Raw genomic sequence first — 19,623 nt, 5'->3', positions numbered from 1 at the left:
TCTCTGCTATGGCCTGGGAAAACAGCAGAAGATGGCCCAAGTCCTTAGGTCCCTGCACCCTCGTGGGAGACTTGGAAGAAGCTCCTGGCTCCTGGCTTTGGATCAGCACAAGCTCTAGCTGTTGCAGCCATTTGGGGAGTGAGGCAGCAGATGGAAGACCTCTCTCTCTCTCTCTCTCTTTCTCTCTCTCACTCTCTCTGCCTCTGCCTCTCTGTAACTCTGCCTTTCAATGAATCTTAAAAAAAAAAAAAAAAAAAAAAAAGCAGGATCTTAACCACTGTGGCAAATGCCTGCCCTCATCTGAAGTACTCTCATATCTTAGCACTTCTGTTTATTTTTAATTTCGTGGTTAATATCTGTCTTCTGACTCTACCCATAGACTAAGGGCAGAAATGGTGTTTTGTTTATTGGCTGTATCTTCCATACCTAGCAAAGCACTTGGCATGTAATACACGCAGCAAGCATTTGTTCAATGAAGACAGCAGCAATAAGAGCTGACATTCATGGTCTTTGAAAACCTGAGACTGTCTTAGCTTTTGCCTCCAGGCTGATCTCATTTCAGTCCAGGAAGATGAACTGAATTCCCCAGGAAGTGCGAAATCATAACTCTCTCCATAGTTCATCTTCGGGTTGCTCTTTGCTGGCAACATTTGGGTGAATCTGACTCAATTCCACTCTCATTCTCCTGTGTATTCTTACTTCATTCCTGATGATGATGCATATTACCGAACCTCTAGCTCTTTACCAACCAGTGGGCCGTGGGAAGTTACTTTATCTACCCTTAGGCACTTGGCCTTTCCTGTGTGCCCTGTGTTCATGGGTGTAGCATTCTCCGGCTTCCACCCAGACTATAAGAGATTTGTCTCCCTTTACATATTCTTCTTTGAGGCCAGCCCTGTGGTGTGGTAGCCTGAGCTGCTGCCTACAACACCAGCATTTCACATCAGAGTGCCAGTTCAAGTCCTGGTTGCTCCACTTCCAATCCAGCTTCCTGCCAATGCAGGAAAACAGTGGAAACCAGGGAAAGCAGCAGAAGATGGCTAAAGTGATTGGATCTGGATGGAGTTCCAGATTCCTGGCTTCCCCCTGGCCTAGCTCCGGCCATTGTGGCCATCTGGGGAGTGAAACAGCAGATGGGAGATCTCTCTGTCTCTCTCTCTCTGTCTCCTTTTCTCTCTGTGTAACTTTGACTTTCAAATAAATAAAATAAATCTTTAAAAAAAGAAAAACCACATATCCTTCTCTACTAGTTTGGTATCTAGAAAAATAGAAATAATTGCCCTTCGTGGAGGCTGGTGGCTGATGGGAGGGAATAGGAGCGAGTTTGCTCTTCCAGCCCTGTGTGAGTGACCATGTCATAACTGCCACCATCACACTTGGCACGGGGCTCCTGGGCAGAACAGCCTCTCTGAGAGGCAGCACAGAGAACGGCACCCCCCTGAGGGCTGGCCAGAAGGCTGGGGTGCACACCAGGCCCTCAGAAAGGCCCCCACTACCCCTTCCTTCCACGGCATTTAGCAGGTCCACTCCACACCAAGCTACCTGTCGGCGCTAAGGTAACCCACAGATCCAGAAATGTGTTTACACCTAGGGTGGGAGTTGAGAGGCAGAAGTTCCTACGTGAAAGAGACACTTCCTGTCCTTGTGTTATCAAAGGTTGACAGAGCCTGTCGATGCAAACATAGCCCCCAAAGGAAAAGGAGAAGCCTAGAATCCATAGAAGTTATTCAACATCCTGGGGAAAAAGAAGACAAAAGAGAGGGCCCAAGGCAAAACCATCAAAGAGGCAACCAGCACCCATGCAGCCAACTTCCTGTTGCCTTGGAAGCATCCTCAATGGCTGGTACGCTTAGTTCTCCTCCCACTGGTGCACCACCTCAAGTCTCCTCTCGCAGATGGAAAACTGACCGAACCAAGTCTGCTTGTGCCAGGCGGAGCAGCCTTTCTCTACCCGAGCAGCAGGTGAGCGACTGTCCACCAGGCCAGCAAAAGCCCAGGCCCTCCAGAGGCTTCCAGTTTCATGGACGACATTTCAAAGCTGCCTTTCTGGGGGCAAGCAGGATTGCTGGGCTCCCTTTCATTGTTCACAAGGTGCTGTTATTTTTATCTGGAATTCCGGATGAGAAGTGCCAACATCTTTTCACAGCCGAGGCCTCGCCAAGTGCAGCTCCCTCCCTGCTGGGGACTTTCTGTCTCAACCTTCTATCTCCCTTACGAAAAAGATTCATGATGCACATTTGTGTAGGAAATCCTCCAAGAAGTTCTGCAAATAAAGGAACCAGTCTGCAAAAACAGAAAAAGGTAGCGTTTTCCAAATGCATCCCAGCAAGAAAAACTTTAAGTCAAATAATACCTTATCCTGAAATATTACGTGGAGCACATATTGAAGGGTACTATTCAATATTTGCTTTTTTCCCCCTAAGATTTGTTTATTTATCTGAGAGTCAGAGTTACAGACAGAGAGAGAAGTCTTCCATCCACAGATTCACTCCCCAGATGGCCACAACAACCTGAGCCAGGACGATCCGAAGCCAGGAGCCAGGAGCTTCTTCCAGGTCTCCCACATGGGTGCAGGGGCCCAAGCACTTGGGCCACCTTCTACTGCTTTCCCAGGCTATAGCAGAGAGCTGGATTGGAAGTGGAACAGCCAGGACTCAAACTGGCACCCATATGAATGCTGGTATTGCAGGCGCAGGCCTAACCTATTACACCACAGTGCTGGCCCCAGTATTTGCTTTTGGATTGTAGTGAGGGGATGTAGATTTTTCAAAATAGATACATGCATATGTATTCTTAAGCAAATTAGCATCTCCTGTCAATGGACTCAGTTCGTGGGAATAACAGATTTTCAGCCCTTTTGGAAGCTGATGCATGAGTGCTGCCAGGATTCACACGACTGTGATTTCACGCTAACAAGCATGAGTGCCTTTTCTTCCCCTCCTTTCCCATGGCAACCCCTGGCACTCACCACCTGATGGCAGAAAGGTCATGTGACTTCAGCGGAATCTGGGCTTTTTTTTTTTTTTTAAAGATGTATCTATTTAGAAGGCACAGTGAAGGGGGAGGGGAGAGGGAGATCTTCATTTCCTGGATTACTTCCTAAATGGCTGCAATGGCCAGGGATAGGCCCCGCTGCAGCCAGGAACCTAGAACTCCATCTGGGTCTCCCACGTGTGGCAGAGACCCAGGTCCTTGGGCCATCTTCCTCTGCCTCCCCTGGTGCAGTAGCAGGGAGCTGAACCGGAAGCAGAGCAGCTGGGACTCAAGCTGGCACTTTGAGATGGGATGCTGGTGGTGTGATGGCAGCTTAACCCACTGGGCCACGTTGCTGGCCCCTAAATCTCAGCGTTTTAAAGGGCTTCTGGGGGCACAGTGCTGCCTGCACAGGCCAAGAAGGCTAAAACCAGACAAGATGGATGTATCACACTGAAGGAACAGGTGTTCTTATCTCGTAGCACAGTTTTAAGAGCTCATTTTACCACCTACTGGGTATTTAAGTGAAATTCTTTTAAGTTCAATAGAGATTCAGGCGACAAGTGCTGGGGAAAGCAAACAATGGGGGAAACATGGCATTTTATGGAAACCTGAGCAGGGCAGCTGCTCCTCCTCTCCTCCCTCCTTCCTCCCATCAGGCTGCGTGTGTGTCTTTTCCTCCCACGTCAGGCTTTGAGCTCGGCAGGGAAATTTCCTGTGACAGGCAGCTCTCTCGGAGCCCTTTAGCTGAGACTCCACATTGGAGTGGGAAATTGCTAGAGGATTTCTGCCTGAACCGGAGGAGGAAAGGGACCCCCAAGCCCCTGAAACTCTGTCTCTTCAACTGTGAACATTGCATCTTCCCAGAAATTCCATCCCTCCTCCCTCCCCCCACTCCTGGCTTTCTTTCTCGTTTAGAAATCGTGGGTCCATCGCCTTATTCTTCCAATGGGGAAATGTAAGTGCCCTGGCTTCCGGCTGCCTCCCTCACAGGATCAGTATTGCTCCCAGGGGCCCTTCTCCCCTGCTCCCAGTCTCCTGGGGCCAGTCCTTTTCATCCCAGTAGCTGTAGCTTCAGGCTTACTGAGGGAGTGTCTTTCTTGTGCTTCAGGGAAACAAATTACCCTTCTTCCATTCCCTGCACATCAGGGTTACAAAGAGAAAATGAAAACAGCACACACTTGCTCAGCTCTAACTGGAGGCCAGCACTTTCTACACATTTTCATCCTACTTCCATTTCACAGATGAGAAAACCGAGGCTTAACAAAGCAGTTTGCTCAAATCACACACACACACATCAAGGGCCAGAGCCAGGATTCAAAATCTGATGCCAATAAATGCATCCACACATTCAACCAATGTGCCAAGCAGTGTTCAAATCTTGGGGGTACAGGAGTGGAAAAAAAGAATCAACTCCTCATGCAACTCACATTCTTGTGAGGTACAAACAACACAGAACAAATCACAATGTCAGGTGCCACGAAGGGAACTCAGCAGCCCGAAGGGGTAGAGGGCCGCCAGTCTGTGCAGCCGCCAGGGAAGCCCCTGGGAGGAGAGGCGTGGAAGCGCCTGCCCACTCACGCCGGCCCCATAGGCTGCTGACTCCAGGTAATGTTCTCGGGACTCTCCACTGACACTTAGGTTTCTCTGAATCAGAAGCCTATTAGAAAACTGCATCATTTGAGAGACAGAGCTGGCATTCGCCCAGAGAAATATGTCTGATGTCCTCCAAAGTGGTGGCTGCTGTATCCCTAGAGCTGTCCAGCTGACAAGTGCCCAGGCCATGCATTGGCATCCATTTCACCTGACAGCCAAACCCCGCCCTTCAACAGCAATGACTGACAGGTGCCGAGCACTTCCTGTGTCACGGGTCAGACAGGAGTCTAAGTGCTCAAAACACACCATCCCATTTAATGCTGGCCATCACTCTCACACGGAGATGGTCCTAGTCAGCTCGGGCTGCCGTAGCAAACCACCCGTAGACGGGGAGATGGAAACAACAGATTTCTCCCAGTTCTGGAGGCTGGGCAGTCCAGGATCAAAGTGCCAGCATGGTAAGTTTCTGGTGAGAGCTCTCTTCCTAGCTAGCATACAGCTAGCTGCCTTAAACAATTTATTTCCATTTTATCGGAAAAGGAGACCGGGGGGGGGGGGTAGGGAGGGGGGAGAGAGAGAGAAACATGCTCCCATCTATCATTTCACTCCCCAAATGTCCACAACAGCCAGGGTCTGGGTTGGACCAAAGCCAGGAGCCCAGAACTCAATCTGGGTTTCCTAGGTGGGTTGCAGGAATCTAAGGACTTAAGTCATCATCTGCTTCTTCCTATAGGATGCACATCAGCAGGAAGCTGGGATCGCAGTTAGACCCAGGACTCAAAACCCAGGCACTCCAATACGGGATGTGGGTGTTCAAAGCCACATCCCAACCCTGACCCAAACATTCACCCCGGTCTTCTAGATGTGTCTGTATGTGGCATAAAGGGAGAGAGGAGAGGGGGAGAGAAAGAAAGAGAAAGAGCGAGAGCATGAACTACAGTTCATAGCGGAGATGTTAGCATTAGCATTACTCCCATTGTACAGGTAAGGAAACAGAGGTCAAAGCAGTTATGTAACTCACTCAGAGTCACGTGTACTGGAATCTGCACGTCGCCAGACATCAGCAGGATCTGGACCACTAGGCTGTGCAGCTCCTCTCCCTGGGGAAGGATGCACTGATCTATCAGCCAGCTGGTCTGCAGGCGGAAACTCTTTGAACTCACAGAGGTTGTGTGCACTTCCTCTTTAAATCACATGTCCTCCTTTTCCCCTTATACATGAAATGAAACAGTCAGGTACAATTTGTATTGCACAACAACCAGAAAAGTTTCTGTTTTCAAAAGCAGTACAAAACATCACTCCAACCAACTGCCCTGCCTCCAAGTCCATGAACATCATGTAAGCTCCTGGGAATAGTTTATTCTGTTGAGTTTCTTTTATTTATTTGAAAGGCAGAGTTATAGAGAGTGAGCAAGATCTTCTACCCACCGGTTTACTACCAAGATGGCTGCAACAGCCAGAGCTGGGCCAGGACAAAGCCAGGAGCCAGGAACTCCATCCGGGTCTCCCACTTACACCATCCTTCACTGCTTTCCCAGGCCATTATCAGGGAGCTGGATGGGAAGTGGAGCAGCTGAGACTTGACCTGGTGTTCATATGGGATGCTGGCGTTGCAGATGGTGACTTAACCTGCTCCACAACACTGGCCTATCTGTTGAGTTTCTTACACAGAATGTGCCAATACTCAAACTTCAGTACTCTGGGTGGTATTTTCACTCTGTTGTTGAGTTTGGTTAGCATGAGCTGGTCCCTTAATCTCTGCAGTGCAAGGAGCCATGATAAATGGTTTCAGGGTTTCTAAAGCTGAAGGTTTCATGTTGTCTGTCCCCGTCCTTGGGTTGGCACGCTGCCCCATCACACCTGCCATTACCCCCAATGAAGGCATGCCCTCCTAGGCTTCTTTTTAGGCTTAATTAGTCTGGATAATTACTTCTGACCAGCTGACCTCACTGGTTGCATATAGATCCTCATCTAATTCAGCATTGGACTATAAAAGGCAAACTCCACATTCTATAGTCTCTACACTAACAGTCAGCTATTCCATTAGCTTCTATGTATTTTTTTCTTGAACAAAAGAGTTGGATTTATTCTATGAAGAATGTAAAAATGGTTCTGAGTTTCACAGGAGCTCAATTAGAATTGTGAACTGAACTGTGACAAGTCCAAGACAGACTAGAAGTGGAGAGGCCGGCAAGAACATTATTGCACTATCACAAATCCAATGCATTTGCCACAGATACAGCTCAGATTTGCTCACCACAGCTCAGATACAGCTCAGATCTGCTCACTTCTCTACCCTCACTGCCATCACTCAAGTCAAGCTACTGTCATTTCTTTTTTCTTTTCTCCTTTCTTTCTTTCCAAAAAATATTTCAATTTACTTATTTGAAAGGCAGAGATACAGTGAAGAGAGGTAGAGACACAAAGAAACGATCTTCCATCTGCTGTTTCACTCCCCCAAATGTCTGCAATGGCCAGGTAGGGGTAGGCCAGGCTGAAGCCAGGCTCCTGGAACTCCGTCTGGGTCTCCCTCGAGGATTTGGGCCATATGCTGCTGCTTTCCCAGGCTCATTAGCAGGGAGCTGGATGGGAAGTGAAGCAGCTGGGACTTGAACTAGCGTTCATATGGGATGCAGGTGTTGTGGGCCATGGCGCAACCCACTGCACCACAGCATCAGCCCCTAGCTACTGTCATTTCTGACTTCATTTCCTGTCACAGCCTCTTAAGTATTCCTACTTCCTCTTTTTCTTCTAGTAAAGTTAGTTCCCTAGAGAATTTGCCTTTTAAATAATTGCTTTATCATGACACAAATTCACCCCTCTAAAGTGTATGATGAGCTGGGTTTTATATATACTCACAAGACTGTAAATCCATTACTACTAATTTTAGAAGAATTTCACTATCCCTCCCTCACCCCTTCACCCCTCCAAAAAAAGCGGTCACAGCCCATTCCTACGTTCTCCCAACCCCTGGCAAGCTCTAATCTACTTCCTGTCTGTAGGATTTGCCTATTCCGGACATTTCATGTAAATGGAGCACATGACATGTCACTTTTTGAGTCTTGCTTCTTTCACTCAGAATCATGTTTTCAAAGTCTATCTATGGTGTACCATGCACCAGCCCTTCATTCCTTTCTATGGCCAAACAATATTCCATTGTATGGCTACACCACAGTTTACATTTTCACCAGCAATGTATGAGGGTTTCAATTTCTCCAAATCCTCAACAACATTGATTGCTATCTTTATGCATTTATTTGTTTTCATTTTATCTGAGAGAGACACACACAAAGAGAATCTTCCATCTACTGATTCATTCCCCAGATGCCTGCAACAGCCAGTGCTGAACCAGGAGCCAGGAACTCCATCCCAGTCTCCCCAGTAAACAGCAGGATCCAAGTACTTGAGCCATCATCTGCTACCTCCCAGTTTTTAGCATGACGCTAAAATCTATAAAGAAGAGCCAGGATTTGAACCCAGCATTCCCATCTGAGATGTTGGCATCCCAAGCACCATTTTAACTGCTGCACCAAACACCAACCCCATCTTTCTTTTGAAACTTCATCTCTTTGTAGGTGGATTTGATTGTTGTGAGGTGGGTTCTTCATCCCATTTCATTTATTTTTTATTATCACCCTCTTTTATTTTCTTCTTAGCCTTATTTTACAAGTTTGAGTAATACTGTCTGTATCTGTGCTAGAATTTTCTATACGTTTAATTCGCAAGTCATATTGTTGGGAACTAGAATTGCAATTAGAAGGAACTTTAGGAATCTCCTGGATAACCACTCTTATTTCACTGATGCGAAGACAAAGACATAAAGAGGGTGAAAGATTTCTCTGGGGTCAGGAGAGTACTTGACTGGCTCAGAGGTGCTAACTTCCAGGACAGCTTCCTTTTCATTTGCAACATCCATTTGCCTTCCTCCACTGTCACGCTATTTTTTCCCTTTTTTTCAAAATTACTAAAACGACCAGTATTTTTTATTTTTCGTAATTTCTTATTTTTCAAGCCTTTCTTCCTAAAATGCCTGGAACGGGGCCCTCAGATGCAAGGATGGGACCTGGTTGGTTAAAAAGGGCGGAAATCACACTCCGCCCGGGCACTCTTTGGGTCCACTCCTTCTTTTGTTTCTCTCTCCTTCCCGACCCTTCTTTCTGGTTCTCCTGCCTCGCCCTCCGGCTCCCTTTCTTACCCATCAGCCTCTGGTCACCGCTACCCTCGGAGGCTCCGCCCCCTCCAGGGCTGAGCTGCCCTTATCCAAGATGGCGCCGGGCACTTCGCTTCAGGGGGAAGTGAGCTCACACCACTCCGGAAGGGAAGGCGGGGAGAGCGAGGCGGCGGGTGGGTCACCCGCTGTGGGGCTGTGGGTGGGGCGGTGGCCGGGGCTCTGGCTATTGCAATTGCGGCTGGAGCGAGGGCTGAGAGTCGTCTATTCCTGGGAACCCAGTCGAGGGGCCAGGGCCAGGGGCGTTGGAGAAAGTCGCCCCGAGCGGCACGCCTCTGGCCCACGGAGAGACGGCCCTGGAAGCCGGCTTCCCGCCCCCGGCGGCCTCCTTCCCCGACCCTCCTCCCGGGCTGCGCGCGCTGGCCGCGGCTCTGCCTTGGGGGCTGCGGCGGTTCGCGCCTAGCGGGCTGGACGGGCCCTCCCCTGGAAGACTGGCCGGAGGAGACGCGGGAGCGCGGAGGTCAGGCCCCGGGCCCCTGTCCGTGGTCCTCCGTCCTAGTCCAGCCCGCCTGGCTGGAGAGTCGGCGACCTCCTTACGAGCCTGCTTCTCCTTGGAGTCATGTCTGCGAGACCTCTGGAGGGGTGATTTTTCCCCCTCCGTGTTTTTGCCGGGAGGGTAAATATTTAATCTAAAGGATAGCTGTGTTCTCATCGCTGTCCCTTCCCTCTGGAAAGTTAACTTCGGTCGGGGATGCGTATCTTCCTTTCTGGGGCCATTTGACCATTCCCTCTCCAGCCGCCGTCTGATTTAGCAACTGGAATCACATTCAGATCAGATCACTAAACAACAAAAACAAAAAGCAGCAGCACCAACGGCAAAAGCTACCGAGCTGTTCCCCCCCGCCCAAGAAGGGCGAATGGACTTCGGAGTGAAGATGCAGGGGGGCGAGCCGGTGGCGACGATGAAAGTCTCGGAGAGCGAGGGCAAGCTGGAGGGCCTGGCCACAGCCGTGACCCCCAACAAGAACAGCAGCAACAGCAGCGGCAGCAGCGGCCGCGGCGGCGGCGGCGGCGGCGTGAAAGGCTGGCAGTACAGGTGGGGTCTTTTCTGCAAGGTGATTTCCTGGGGGTTGCGTGGGGCTGAGTTTGCCTGGGGTCTGCATTCCCGTAGTTGACAGGTTGCGCTCATCTGCTAGCTTCTTAGAAGTAACTGCTACCTCTCCTTTGGACCTGGGATCTCACCTTTCGTTGGCAGAATTTAATTCATTCGTTGGCTCCTTCCACAGGTATTTCGGGAGGGCCTTTGGGGAATACAGAAATGTTGTCTCCCAACTTCCTCCCTAGCCCAAGAGTGAGTTCTTCCTCTGATTTGATTCGGAACTGCTGTTTCATCAGCCTGTGTTGTAATCCGTGTGCCAGCGAGCCTTCTCATAGCAGGAGAGGGCAGGAACTGTTTAACTCAGCTCTTTCCAGAGCCTAGCAGCTGCTGGGTGCTCCTCAAAACTTGCTTGACAGATGATTGAGTTAACTGAATCATGATTCCACCCCCGAGGTGTTTGTGACTGAGAAAGGGGGCTGTCCATAAGTCATTGGACCATCAAGGCAAAGGTGCAGGGAACCAGTGCTTCTGATACTCTAAACCCCAGCCTGGGGATGTTTCAGTTTGAGTGGACCCGGCCAACTTGATGACAAATTCTGTATTTGTTACTTTCGTGGGTAGGAATGAAAAAAAAAAAAAACAAAAACCTAAGGAATAGCAAGAAAGCCCTGAAGGAGCAACACAGCGTTTTGTTTTGCTTTCAATAGATAACAGATAGGGGGCTATAACATTCAGAATCTTGAGAATGAGTGAAATCAGGACATTCCATGGTATTGAAACTAAAAGGATGAATTCTTACATTTTGGTTCACTGCGGGTGTGCATGACCCTACTTGCTTTTAGTCCTTGAACTGTTTGTGAAATTGTGAGAAACTTGGAAGGGGCTGAGGCCAAGGTTTCGTGGGGGATTTTCCTCATTTATCCTGAGTAAGTTATTATGCATGACTATATTAACACACAGAAACAGTGTAGAAGATTTTAACTTTTTATTGGTAAATGACTGTAGGATAGAAAGCTATGTCTAGTTACTGTAAGGTGCCTAGGCTTTTAGAATTAGTATGACCCTTTTGTATGTGTGTGTGGTTTAAGACGAACCCTTTCAGATTATCAGCTACTTGGCAGGGATGTTCTGATTCATAATCTAAGGAAGCAAGGTAGAGTAAAATTCCAGGTACTTAGAGGGTCTGATATCCTTAACACATTGAAACCCAGTCGCAAATTGGAAAGCGAAACACATTCGGTATCGCTGGGGATAGTTGTCATGAAGCTGTGCCTAGATAGCCGTACTTAATTCAGAGCCATGTTATCCTTTGTTCATGGTTACTTAATAGTTACATCATTTTTAAATTACAATCTATTGGAAGCACAAATGGAAAAGGTTATTAGGGGAACTGTGACAGGGGAAATGGCAGCTGACAATGTAGGATGAAGATTTGAAAAATGAACGTGCAGACTCAGGTACGCCATTTCTTAGTGCAATACCATGGTCACAGTGACCGTAAGTCATCCAGGAGAGCACATTCTGTTTAAGTAGGCAGAGAGCTGCATGAATGCTGTTGAATAATTTCAAAGAAAATAGCTAAATTAAAAAAAAAAGATGCTTAAGTGTCTGGAAAATTCAGTTTTGTGTAGCTCTACCCCAGGGATGACGATAAGTAAGGCATGACTGCATTTACTACTGGCATGTGGTTTGATCCTAATGGGGCTTGTTCAGGGTTAAGGCTTCAAACCAGCTCTCAGTATATCCCCTTTGCCCTCTAGGATGTTGATTAAGCAGTCTGTCCCCATTGTCCAGTATTTCACTGTCTTCCCTGCTTCTTCCCTGAGGTTCAAGTCTCCAGACTTTAAAAACAAAACAACTGTAACAAAGCCAACCAAATTCTTTCCTCCTGAAAGCAGTTTACACTCACTGCCTCCTTTCAACCATTAGCAAGATAGCGGAGTTGAATGAAATATACTTGGCAGGCCAGGTGTGCGTCCCAGGAAAAAACTGAGAGCCCAGTCTGTTTTCAGACTGGAGGTTTTATTTTTTTTTTTTTTTTCAAAGATTTATTTATTTATTTGAAAGAGTTACAGAGAGAGAGAGAGCTTCCGTCCACTGGCTCACTCTCCAAATGGCTGCAACAACCAGGGCTGGACCTGTCTGAAGTCAGGAGCCAGGAGCTGCTTCTGGGTCTCCCATGTGATTGCAGGGGCCCAAGCACTTGGGCAATCCTCTGGTGCTTTCCTAGGCTCATTAGCAGGAAGCTGGATCGGAAGTGAAGCAGGTGGGACTTGAACCAGCGCCCATATGGGATGCTGGCTTTGCAGGTGGAGGCTTTACCAACTACTCCACAATGCCCACCCCACAGACTGAAGTTTTTAATGAATATGGGCTCACTGCTTCTCTTCCCCATCCCTCTTCTTCTGGGATCGTGTGGTAGTGGTGCTTTCTTGGCATGGAATTCATGAAATTTCTCCTGAGGTTTTATCAGCACAGTGTTTAATGGAGCAAATAGACCGCCTGACACAAGGCTGAGGAGATTCCACTAACAAGTCCTTGAGGGAGGGCTGGGACCCACCTACAAGATTATGGGATGGGGGCAAGACTTTGATGTATAAGAGCTGGGCTGCTGGGTCCAACGTTATGGTGTAGCAGGTAAAGTTGACGCCTACAACACCATCCCATATGAGTGCCAATTCAAGTCTCGGCTGCTCCACTTCTGATCCAGCTCCCCATATGGCCACAACAGCTGGAGCTGTGCCGATCCAAAGGCAGGAGCCAGGAACTTCTTCCGGGTCTCTTACATGGGTACAGGGACCCAAGCACTGGGACCATCTTCCGCTGCTTTCCCAGGCCATAGCAGAGAGCTGGATCGGAAGTGGAGCAGCCAGGACTTGAACCTGTGCCCATATGGGATGCCGGCACTGCAGGCAGTGGCTTTACCTGCTACGCCACAGCGCTGGCCCCCTGGCTTGCTTTTTGTAGGGGTTTAGCTGTTGCCCCTTCACATAGGGATCCACAATATACAATATCCGGTTAGTCCCAGAAGTACTTGAGATGTCTTTAGGTTACAGGAGTAAGAATTTGCTGCATGGCCTGTACCCTTTCTGGGGCCAGGGAGTGGGGATAAGTCCCAAATAGTTTACCTCTTGGCAGACCAGTCGTGCTTTCCTTGGACACCTGATAGCCACATTCTGTTAGAAGTTAAGGGTGCTAGTCAAAGGCCCAAAAGCGGAGTCCTGGCAGAGGGCAGACCAGCAAATCATCTACATTTTACATCTTCCCTCAAGTAGTTGGTCCTTTAAGTCCTCCACAAGGGCCCATTCAAATATACATAGGCCCACCTATGTGTAAATCCATGTGTCCAGGTTAGGTATAACTTTTTTCCCTGTTGGCTAACCCATTTAAAGGCAAATAGGAACTGACAGGAGAGGTTTTTAAAGCTTAATAATAGGCAGGCAGGCTTTGAAGGCCCGACCAGGTGTGTCTGAGGCTTAAACTTGTGGAATGACCTGCAGATCTGTCTCTTCATGTGGGGTGCTGGAAGGTCCATGATGACACATGGCAATGATAGAAATCGGTCTGTCTGCCTGTGTAGAGAAGGTTACCGGGGCTCCTAACTTGTTTAGAATGCCCCCCCCAGCAGGGGAGTGGAACATTCAGCATTACCAGCAACTGGTGGGAAAGTAAGGGCTGGCCCCAGAGATGATAGGAGAGGGGTGCATGAAACTCTTTAGGGAAGGCTCTCTGTTGATTCCCATTGTCTGGCCAGACTGAGAAGAGAGCTGGCCCAAATAGGTGGTTAGGACAGAGTAGGCAGTTCCCGTATCTAAAAGAAAATTCACAGTCCTACCTGTTATATCAGCTGTGACCCTAGGCTCCATTCCCTCAACAGTGGTGGTCGACTTGGGACTGGGGTGGAGCCAAGGGGCATCCTCAACTTAGGGCCAGTAGGGTCTGCGTATCTTAGGGAGTCCTTCAGCTCTTGGGGTAGCTCTGTTTCCAGGGTCCTGGTGTTTGATGGGAGCGGGCAAGGCCTTCATGGAGGCTGGCTTCTGTCATGACAGCTGCTTGCCCAGGGCCCTGTCTTCCTGCCTCAATCACAGGTTGGGAATGGACTGGCCTTGATGAGTTTCTGTGATGGCAGATCGCTGAGTAAGGTGCTGTCGGCTGGACCTGTCACCCATCTTTCTGCAGCTCCTTTTGCCGGCCCATTATTATTATTATTATTATTATTATTGGACAGGCAGAGTGAACAGAGAGAGAGAGAGAGACAGAGAGAAAGGTCTTCCTTTACTGTTGGTTCACCCTCCAATGGCTGCTGCGGATGGTGCGCTGCGGCCGGCACACCATGCTGATCCGAAGCCAGGAGCCAGGTGCTTCTCCTGGTCTCCCATGCAGGTACAGGGCCCAAGGACTTGGGCCATCCTCCTCTGCACTCCTGGGCCATAGCAGAGAGCTGGCCTGGAAGAGGGGCAACCGGGACCGAATCCAGTGCCCTGACCGGGACTAGAACCCGGTGTGCCGGCGCCACAGGTGGAGGATTAGCCTATTGAGCCACAGCGCCGGCCCCGGCCCTTTATTATTGTTCTTGGTCCTGATTAAAGTAGATGGTGGAGGCAGCCTTTGGGATGTCAGCCAAGGGAGTAATTGATCCCATCCCTAATTTTTGTAGAGATTTATTTATTTAATTATGTAAGAGCGAGAGGTCTTCCATCTGCTAGTTCACTCCCCAAATGGCTACTATGGCTGGCCCAGGAGCCAGGAGCTTCTTCCAGGTCTCCCATGTGGGTGCAAGGCCCAAGCACACTTGGGCCATCTTCAACTGCTTTCCCAGGCCATAAGCAGAGATCTGGATCAGAAGAGGAGCAGCCAGGACTCCAACTGGTGCCTATATGGGATGCTGGTGCCGTAGGAGGAAGCTTAACCTACTATGCCACAGTGCCGGCACCCCCATCCCTAGTTTTCAAAGCTCCCTTCTAATATCAGGGTCAGCCTGAGCTTGAAGTATGTAGTCATGGACATATGCTGCCACTGTTTTATGTTTCCCCATGTGGTAAGATGTTGTCCATGAAAATTATGTTTTTCTAGGTAGGATCAAACATAGTGACCATCTTATATAATGTGTCTAAATTTTGGGGGGGTCATCAGTGAAACTTTCCATTTCCCCATTAATTTGTTTTGTAAAGGGCATTTCTGTCCATAGACTGCACCCACAGCAAACTAGATCTAGCTATAAAATAGTATTTTAATTTAAGCTTCTATTTTCTGACCATGATTCTTGGTCCTCTAATTTATATTGTGGCCAGGCAGTGTTACAGAAAAAGATTAGTTGTCTCTTCTTTAAGGTCATGGGATCAAGCTGCACATCCCAAGGGAGAGTATGTGGTGTAGAGGGTTGGTTTCCCAGCACTACCCTTGCTCACTCGTGGCTGGCTCTGCCCACACTATTACCAGAAGAAGGTCGGGGCAGAGATTCTTGTTTTCTTGTAAGAAAAGAATTTCAGCTGTGAGACAAAGATCGGCAGTAACTATGCTCGCGAAGTTTAATGAAGAAATTACATCTGGCAGGCCAGGTGGGAATCTCAGCGAAGAGCCAGTGAGTGTTTTTATATATATATATTTTTTAAGATTTATTTATTTATTTGGAAGGCAGAGTTACAGAGAAAAAAAAGAGAGCTCTTCCATCCACTGGTTCACTTGCATAACAGCTGCCAAAAACTCCATCCTGGTCTCCCACATGGATGGGTAGCAGGGGCAACTCCTTGGGTTGTCTTCCACTGCTTTCTTAGGTGCATTAGTAGGAAAGTGGATTGGAAACAGAGTAGCTGGGACTCAAACTGACACTCTGATGCAGAATGCTGGTGTTGTAAGCAGCACTTTAGCCTACTGTGCCACAATGCCAGTCCCTATTTTTAGATTCTTATTCCATTGATTTGTCCATAAATATATTCTGATCAAATTCTTGACTTTTAGATGCTGTTTTCTTTCAGTTTCCCCTTCACTCCTTAGACTGTTCCATCCTTAGTTTCATTGGTTGACCCTTCTTTACTTTCAATCTGGGATGGGAAACATCCAGGCTGTGGGCTGTAAGAGGCCCTGAAATCATTCGTTCTGATCCTTCAAAGGGTACTGCTAGTGGGGTGTGAAATTCAGTAAATCTATAGCAGGCTAATTTCTTTGTAAAGAATTATTTATTTATTTATTTATTTAAAAGGCATAGAGAGATCTACCATCTGCTGGTTTGCTCCACAAATGGTCGCAAAGGCCAGTGCTGGGCCAGTCCAAAGCCAGGAGCCAAGAGCTTCTTCCTGGTCTCCCACATAGGTACAGGGGCCCAAGTGCTTGAGTCATCCTACACTGCCTTCCCAGGCACATTAGCAGGAAGCTGGATCAGAAGTAGAGTAGCCAGGACGTGAACCTGAGCCCATATGGGATGCTGGTGTCAGAGGCAGTGGCTTTTTACCCACTGCACCACAGCACCAGCCATAGAAGGCTAATTTTTAAGTTGTTAATTTTGTATGGCCTGCAAATGATGTTGTAAATATCAAATGGTCCTTGGCAGAAAAAATGATCCCCATCCTTGTTTTACAGGTTGGTGTAAAACTCCACAATCTTTCCTTATGTTCTTGTTTATCTCATTCTCTTCTATAGCCTCAACTAACAGATTTTTTTCTTAAGGTTTATTTATTTTGAAAGCGTTAGAGAAAGAAAGAGATCTTCCGTCTGCTGGTTTACTTGCCAGATGGCTGCATCAGGCCAGGGTTGGGCCAGGCCAAGGTCAAGAGCCAGAAGCTTCTTTTGGGTCTCCCATATGGGTGGCAGGGGCCCAGACACTTTGATCATCTTCTGCTGCTTTTCCAGGCCATTAGCAGGGAGCTGGATCAGAAGCGGAGCCAGCATCCATAAGGGATGCCAGTGTTGCAGGTGGCGGCTTCACCTGCTATACCAGCACTGGTGTATATTCTGGAGTCAAGAAACCTTTTTCTGGAGTTCCAGAGCCACATATCCAACTGCCTGCCTGAACATTTCTATTAGATTCCCATCAATAACATTAATATGTACTGTAATTTACTGCTATCTCCATTTTTAAAAAGGAGATTTCAGGTTATGTCTTATGGAATGGTTGACATTTGGTGAAGGCCCTTTGGTTCAGAACCTGGGCTTTGCAGACATAGAAAGTTAAAGCATAATGTTTTCAAGAACTGTTACTATTGTGGCATGTATCATTACTTCATTCCTTTTTGTGGCTGAATGATATTTTATTATATGACTGTACTACATTTTGTTTATCCATTTATCAGTTGATGGACATTTGAGTTGTTTGCACATTGTGCCTATTATGAAAGTTTTTTGTGTGGATGTAGGTTCATTTCTCTTGGTGTATATCCAGAAGTAGAATTGCTGGGGACCTGTGTTGTGGCGTAATGGATTAAGCTGCTGCCTGTAATGTTGGCATCCTGTTTGAGGGTTCATGTTCCAGCTACTCTACTTTCGATCCTCCCTGCTAATGGCCTGGAAAAGTGGTGGAGGATGGCTCAAGTCCTTGAACCCGTGCGCCCACATGGGAGACATGGAAGAAGCTCCTGGCTCTTGTCTTTGGCCTGACCTAGCCATGGCTGTTGCGGCTATTTGGGGAGTGAGCCAATGGATGGAAGATCAATCCCTCTCTGTAACTCTGCCTTTCAAATAAATAATGTTTAAAAATAATAAAATAAAAAGAAGCAGAATTGCTAGGTCATGTTTAACTTTTTAAGGAAATGCCAAATTCCAAAGTGGCTACAGCATTTTACATTCTCACCAGCAGTGTTAAAGGGTTGCAATTTCTCCACATCCTCACCAACACTTGTTACTGTGTGTCTTTTTTATTTTAGCAGTTCTAGTAGGTATGAGGTAGTATCTCATTGTTTGGATTTACGTTTCTCTGAAGATTAATGACATCTATACTTACTGATCACTTGGATATCATCTGGAAAATGTCTACTCAGAACATTGGTTCATGGTTTTAAAAAGATTTTATTTATCTGAAGGAGCTGGGACTGGACCTATCTGAAATCAGGAGCCAGGAACTCCATCTAGATTTCCCTTTTGGGAGGCAGGAACCCAATCTGTTGCCACCCAGGCACATTAGTAGGAAGGTGCCTCAGAAGTGTGGAACAGCCAGGACTTGAACCAGGCACTCCAGGATGGGATGCAGACATCCTAAGCAGCAGTTTAACGTGCCACACTACAAAACTTGGACTCCTTTGCCACTTTAAAATTAGATTATTTATATTTTTATTATGGAGTTGTAAAATTTCTTTATATATACTAGATACGGTTTCCCTAAGTGATATACGACTTGCAAATAGTTTCTCCCATACTGTGGGTTGTGTCTTTACTTCCTTCATGGTACTGTTTACAGAACAAGCATTTTTAGTTTTTCTTCCATTGTTTACACTTTTGTGTCACGTTTAAGAAATTGTTGCCAAGTTCAGGGTACACTTACAATTAGGTCTCTGATCCACTTTGAGTTAATTTTTCTTCATGATTAATTGTCCTTTTTCTTTTGTGAAATGCCTGTGCATCTTTTATTCACTTTCGTGTTTTTTTTTTCTTTAAAGATTTATTTATTTTGAAAGGAAGAAGAGCAAAGAGACTTAGATACTCAGAGATTTTCCATCTGCTGGGTCATTCCCCAAATGGCCACAATAGCCGGGGCTGGGCCAGGCCAAAGCCAGGAGGCCAGAACTCCGTCTGGGTCTCCCACATGGTGGCTGGGGCCTGATTCCTTGGATCCTATTCTGATACCTTCCCAAGCACATTAGCAGGAAGCTGGATCAGAAGCAGAGCAGCTGGGACTCCACCCTGTGCTCCTGTATATCAAATGGTGGCTTAAACTGTTGTACCACAATTCCAGCCCCTCCTGTTAGGTCTTAAAGATCTTTACATAGGCCGGCGCCGCGGCTCACTAGGCTAATCCTCCGCCTAGCGGCGCCGGCACACCGGGTTCTAGTCCCGGTCGGGGCACCGGATTCTGTCCCGGTTGCCCCTCTTCCAGGCCAGCTCTCTGCTGTGGCCCGGGAGTGCAGTGGAGGATGGCCCAGGTGCTTGGGCCCTGCACCCCATGGGAGACCAGGAAAAGCACCTGGCTCCTGGCTCCTGCCATCGGATCAGCGCGGTGCGCCGGCCGCAGCGCGCCGGCCGTGGCGGCCATTGGAGGGTGAACCAACGGCAAAAGAAGACCTTTCTCTCTGTCTCTCTCTCTCACTGTCCACTCTGCCTGTCAAAAAAAAAAAAAAAAAAAAAAAAAAAAAGAATAAAAAAAAAAAAATAAAAATAAAAAAAGATCTTTACATATACTTGAGATCTCTTAAAAAATGTATGTTAATTAACATGTTACAAATTCATTTTACTGAGGCCAGCGCTGTGGCTCAATAGGCTAATCCTCTGCCTTGCGGCAACGGCACACCGGGTTCTAGTCCCAGTCGGGGCACCAGATTCTGTCCCGGTTGCCCCTCTTCCAGGCCAGCTCTCTGCTGTGGCCAGGGAGTGCAGTGGAGGATGGCCCAAGTGCTTGGGCCCTGCACCCCATGGGAGACCAGGATAAGTACCTGGCTCCTGCCTTCGGATCAGCGTGGTGCGCTGGCCGCGGCGGCGGCCACTGGAGGGTGAACCAACGGCAAAAAGGAAGGCCTTTCTCTCTATCTCTCTCTCTCTCACTGTCCACTCTGCCTGTCAAAAAAAAAAAATTCATTTTACTTTAAAAATGCTTTGAATTTTTTTTGAGTGGGTAAAAGATGTAAATACTCTATGATATTTCCTT

At 47.7% G+C, this 19,623-nt stretch overlaps 1 protein-coding gene and 1 long non-coding RNA gene across 6 annotated transcripts in view; one reads left to right on the top strand and one right to left on the bottom strand.

Annotated features, from left to right (window-relative positions):
• Positions 1-381: 381 nt before the first annotated feature.
• On the bottom strand, positions 382-5,780 carry LOC138849304 (uncharacterized). The gene is made up of 2 exons (XR_011387968.2): positions 5,591-5,780; positions 382-2,283 (listed from the first exon to the last, which is right to left on the bottom strand). It is a non-coding gene; the product is annotated as an uncharacterized LOC138849304 (long non-coding RNA).
• A 3,100-nt stretch (positions 5,781-8,880) lies between these two features.
• The window catches only part of OSBPL11 (oxysterol binding protein like 11), a 91,675-nt gene continuing 80,932 nt past the window's right edge, over positions 8,881-19,623 (top strand). For 2 of the 5 annotated variants that reach the window (XM_002716544.6, XM_089331879.1), the window contains exon 1: positions 8,881-9,833. In XM_002716544.6, coding sequence (XP_002716590.2) covers positions 9,655-9,833 — 179 coding nt within the window. In that variant the 5' untranslated portion in view covers positions 8,881-9,654. The remainder of the gene's footprint in view (positions 9,834-19,623) is intronic. The other 3 variants (XM_089331880.1, XM_051859209.3, XM_017347039.4) reach the window with 3 other exon arrangements.

The sequence above is a fragment of the Oryctolagus cuniculus genome, chromosome 4 (assembly GCF_051225735.1).
Source record: "Oryctolagus cuniculus isolate XC-2025 breed Fujian yellow rabbit chromosome 4, ASM5122573v1, whole genome shotgun sequence".
NCBI classification, from domain to species: Eukaryota; Metazoa; Chordata; class Mammalia; order Lagomorpha; family Leporidae; genus Oryctolagus; species Oryctolagus cuniculus.
The sequence above is the reverse complement of the archived record's forward strand: the minus strand, read 5'-3'. Positions and strand labels throughout refer to the sequence as shown.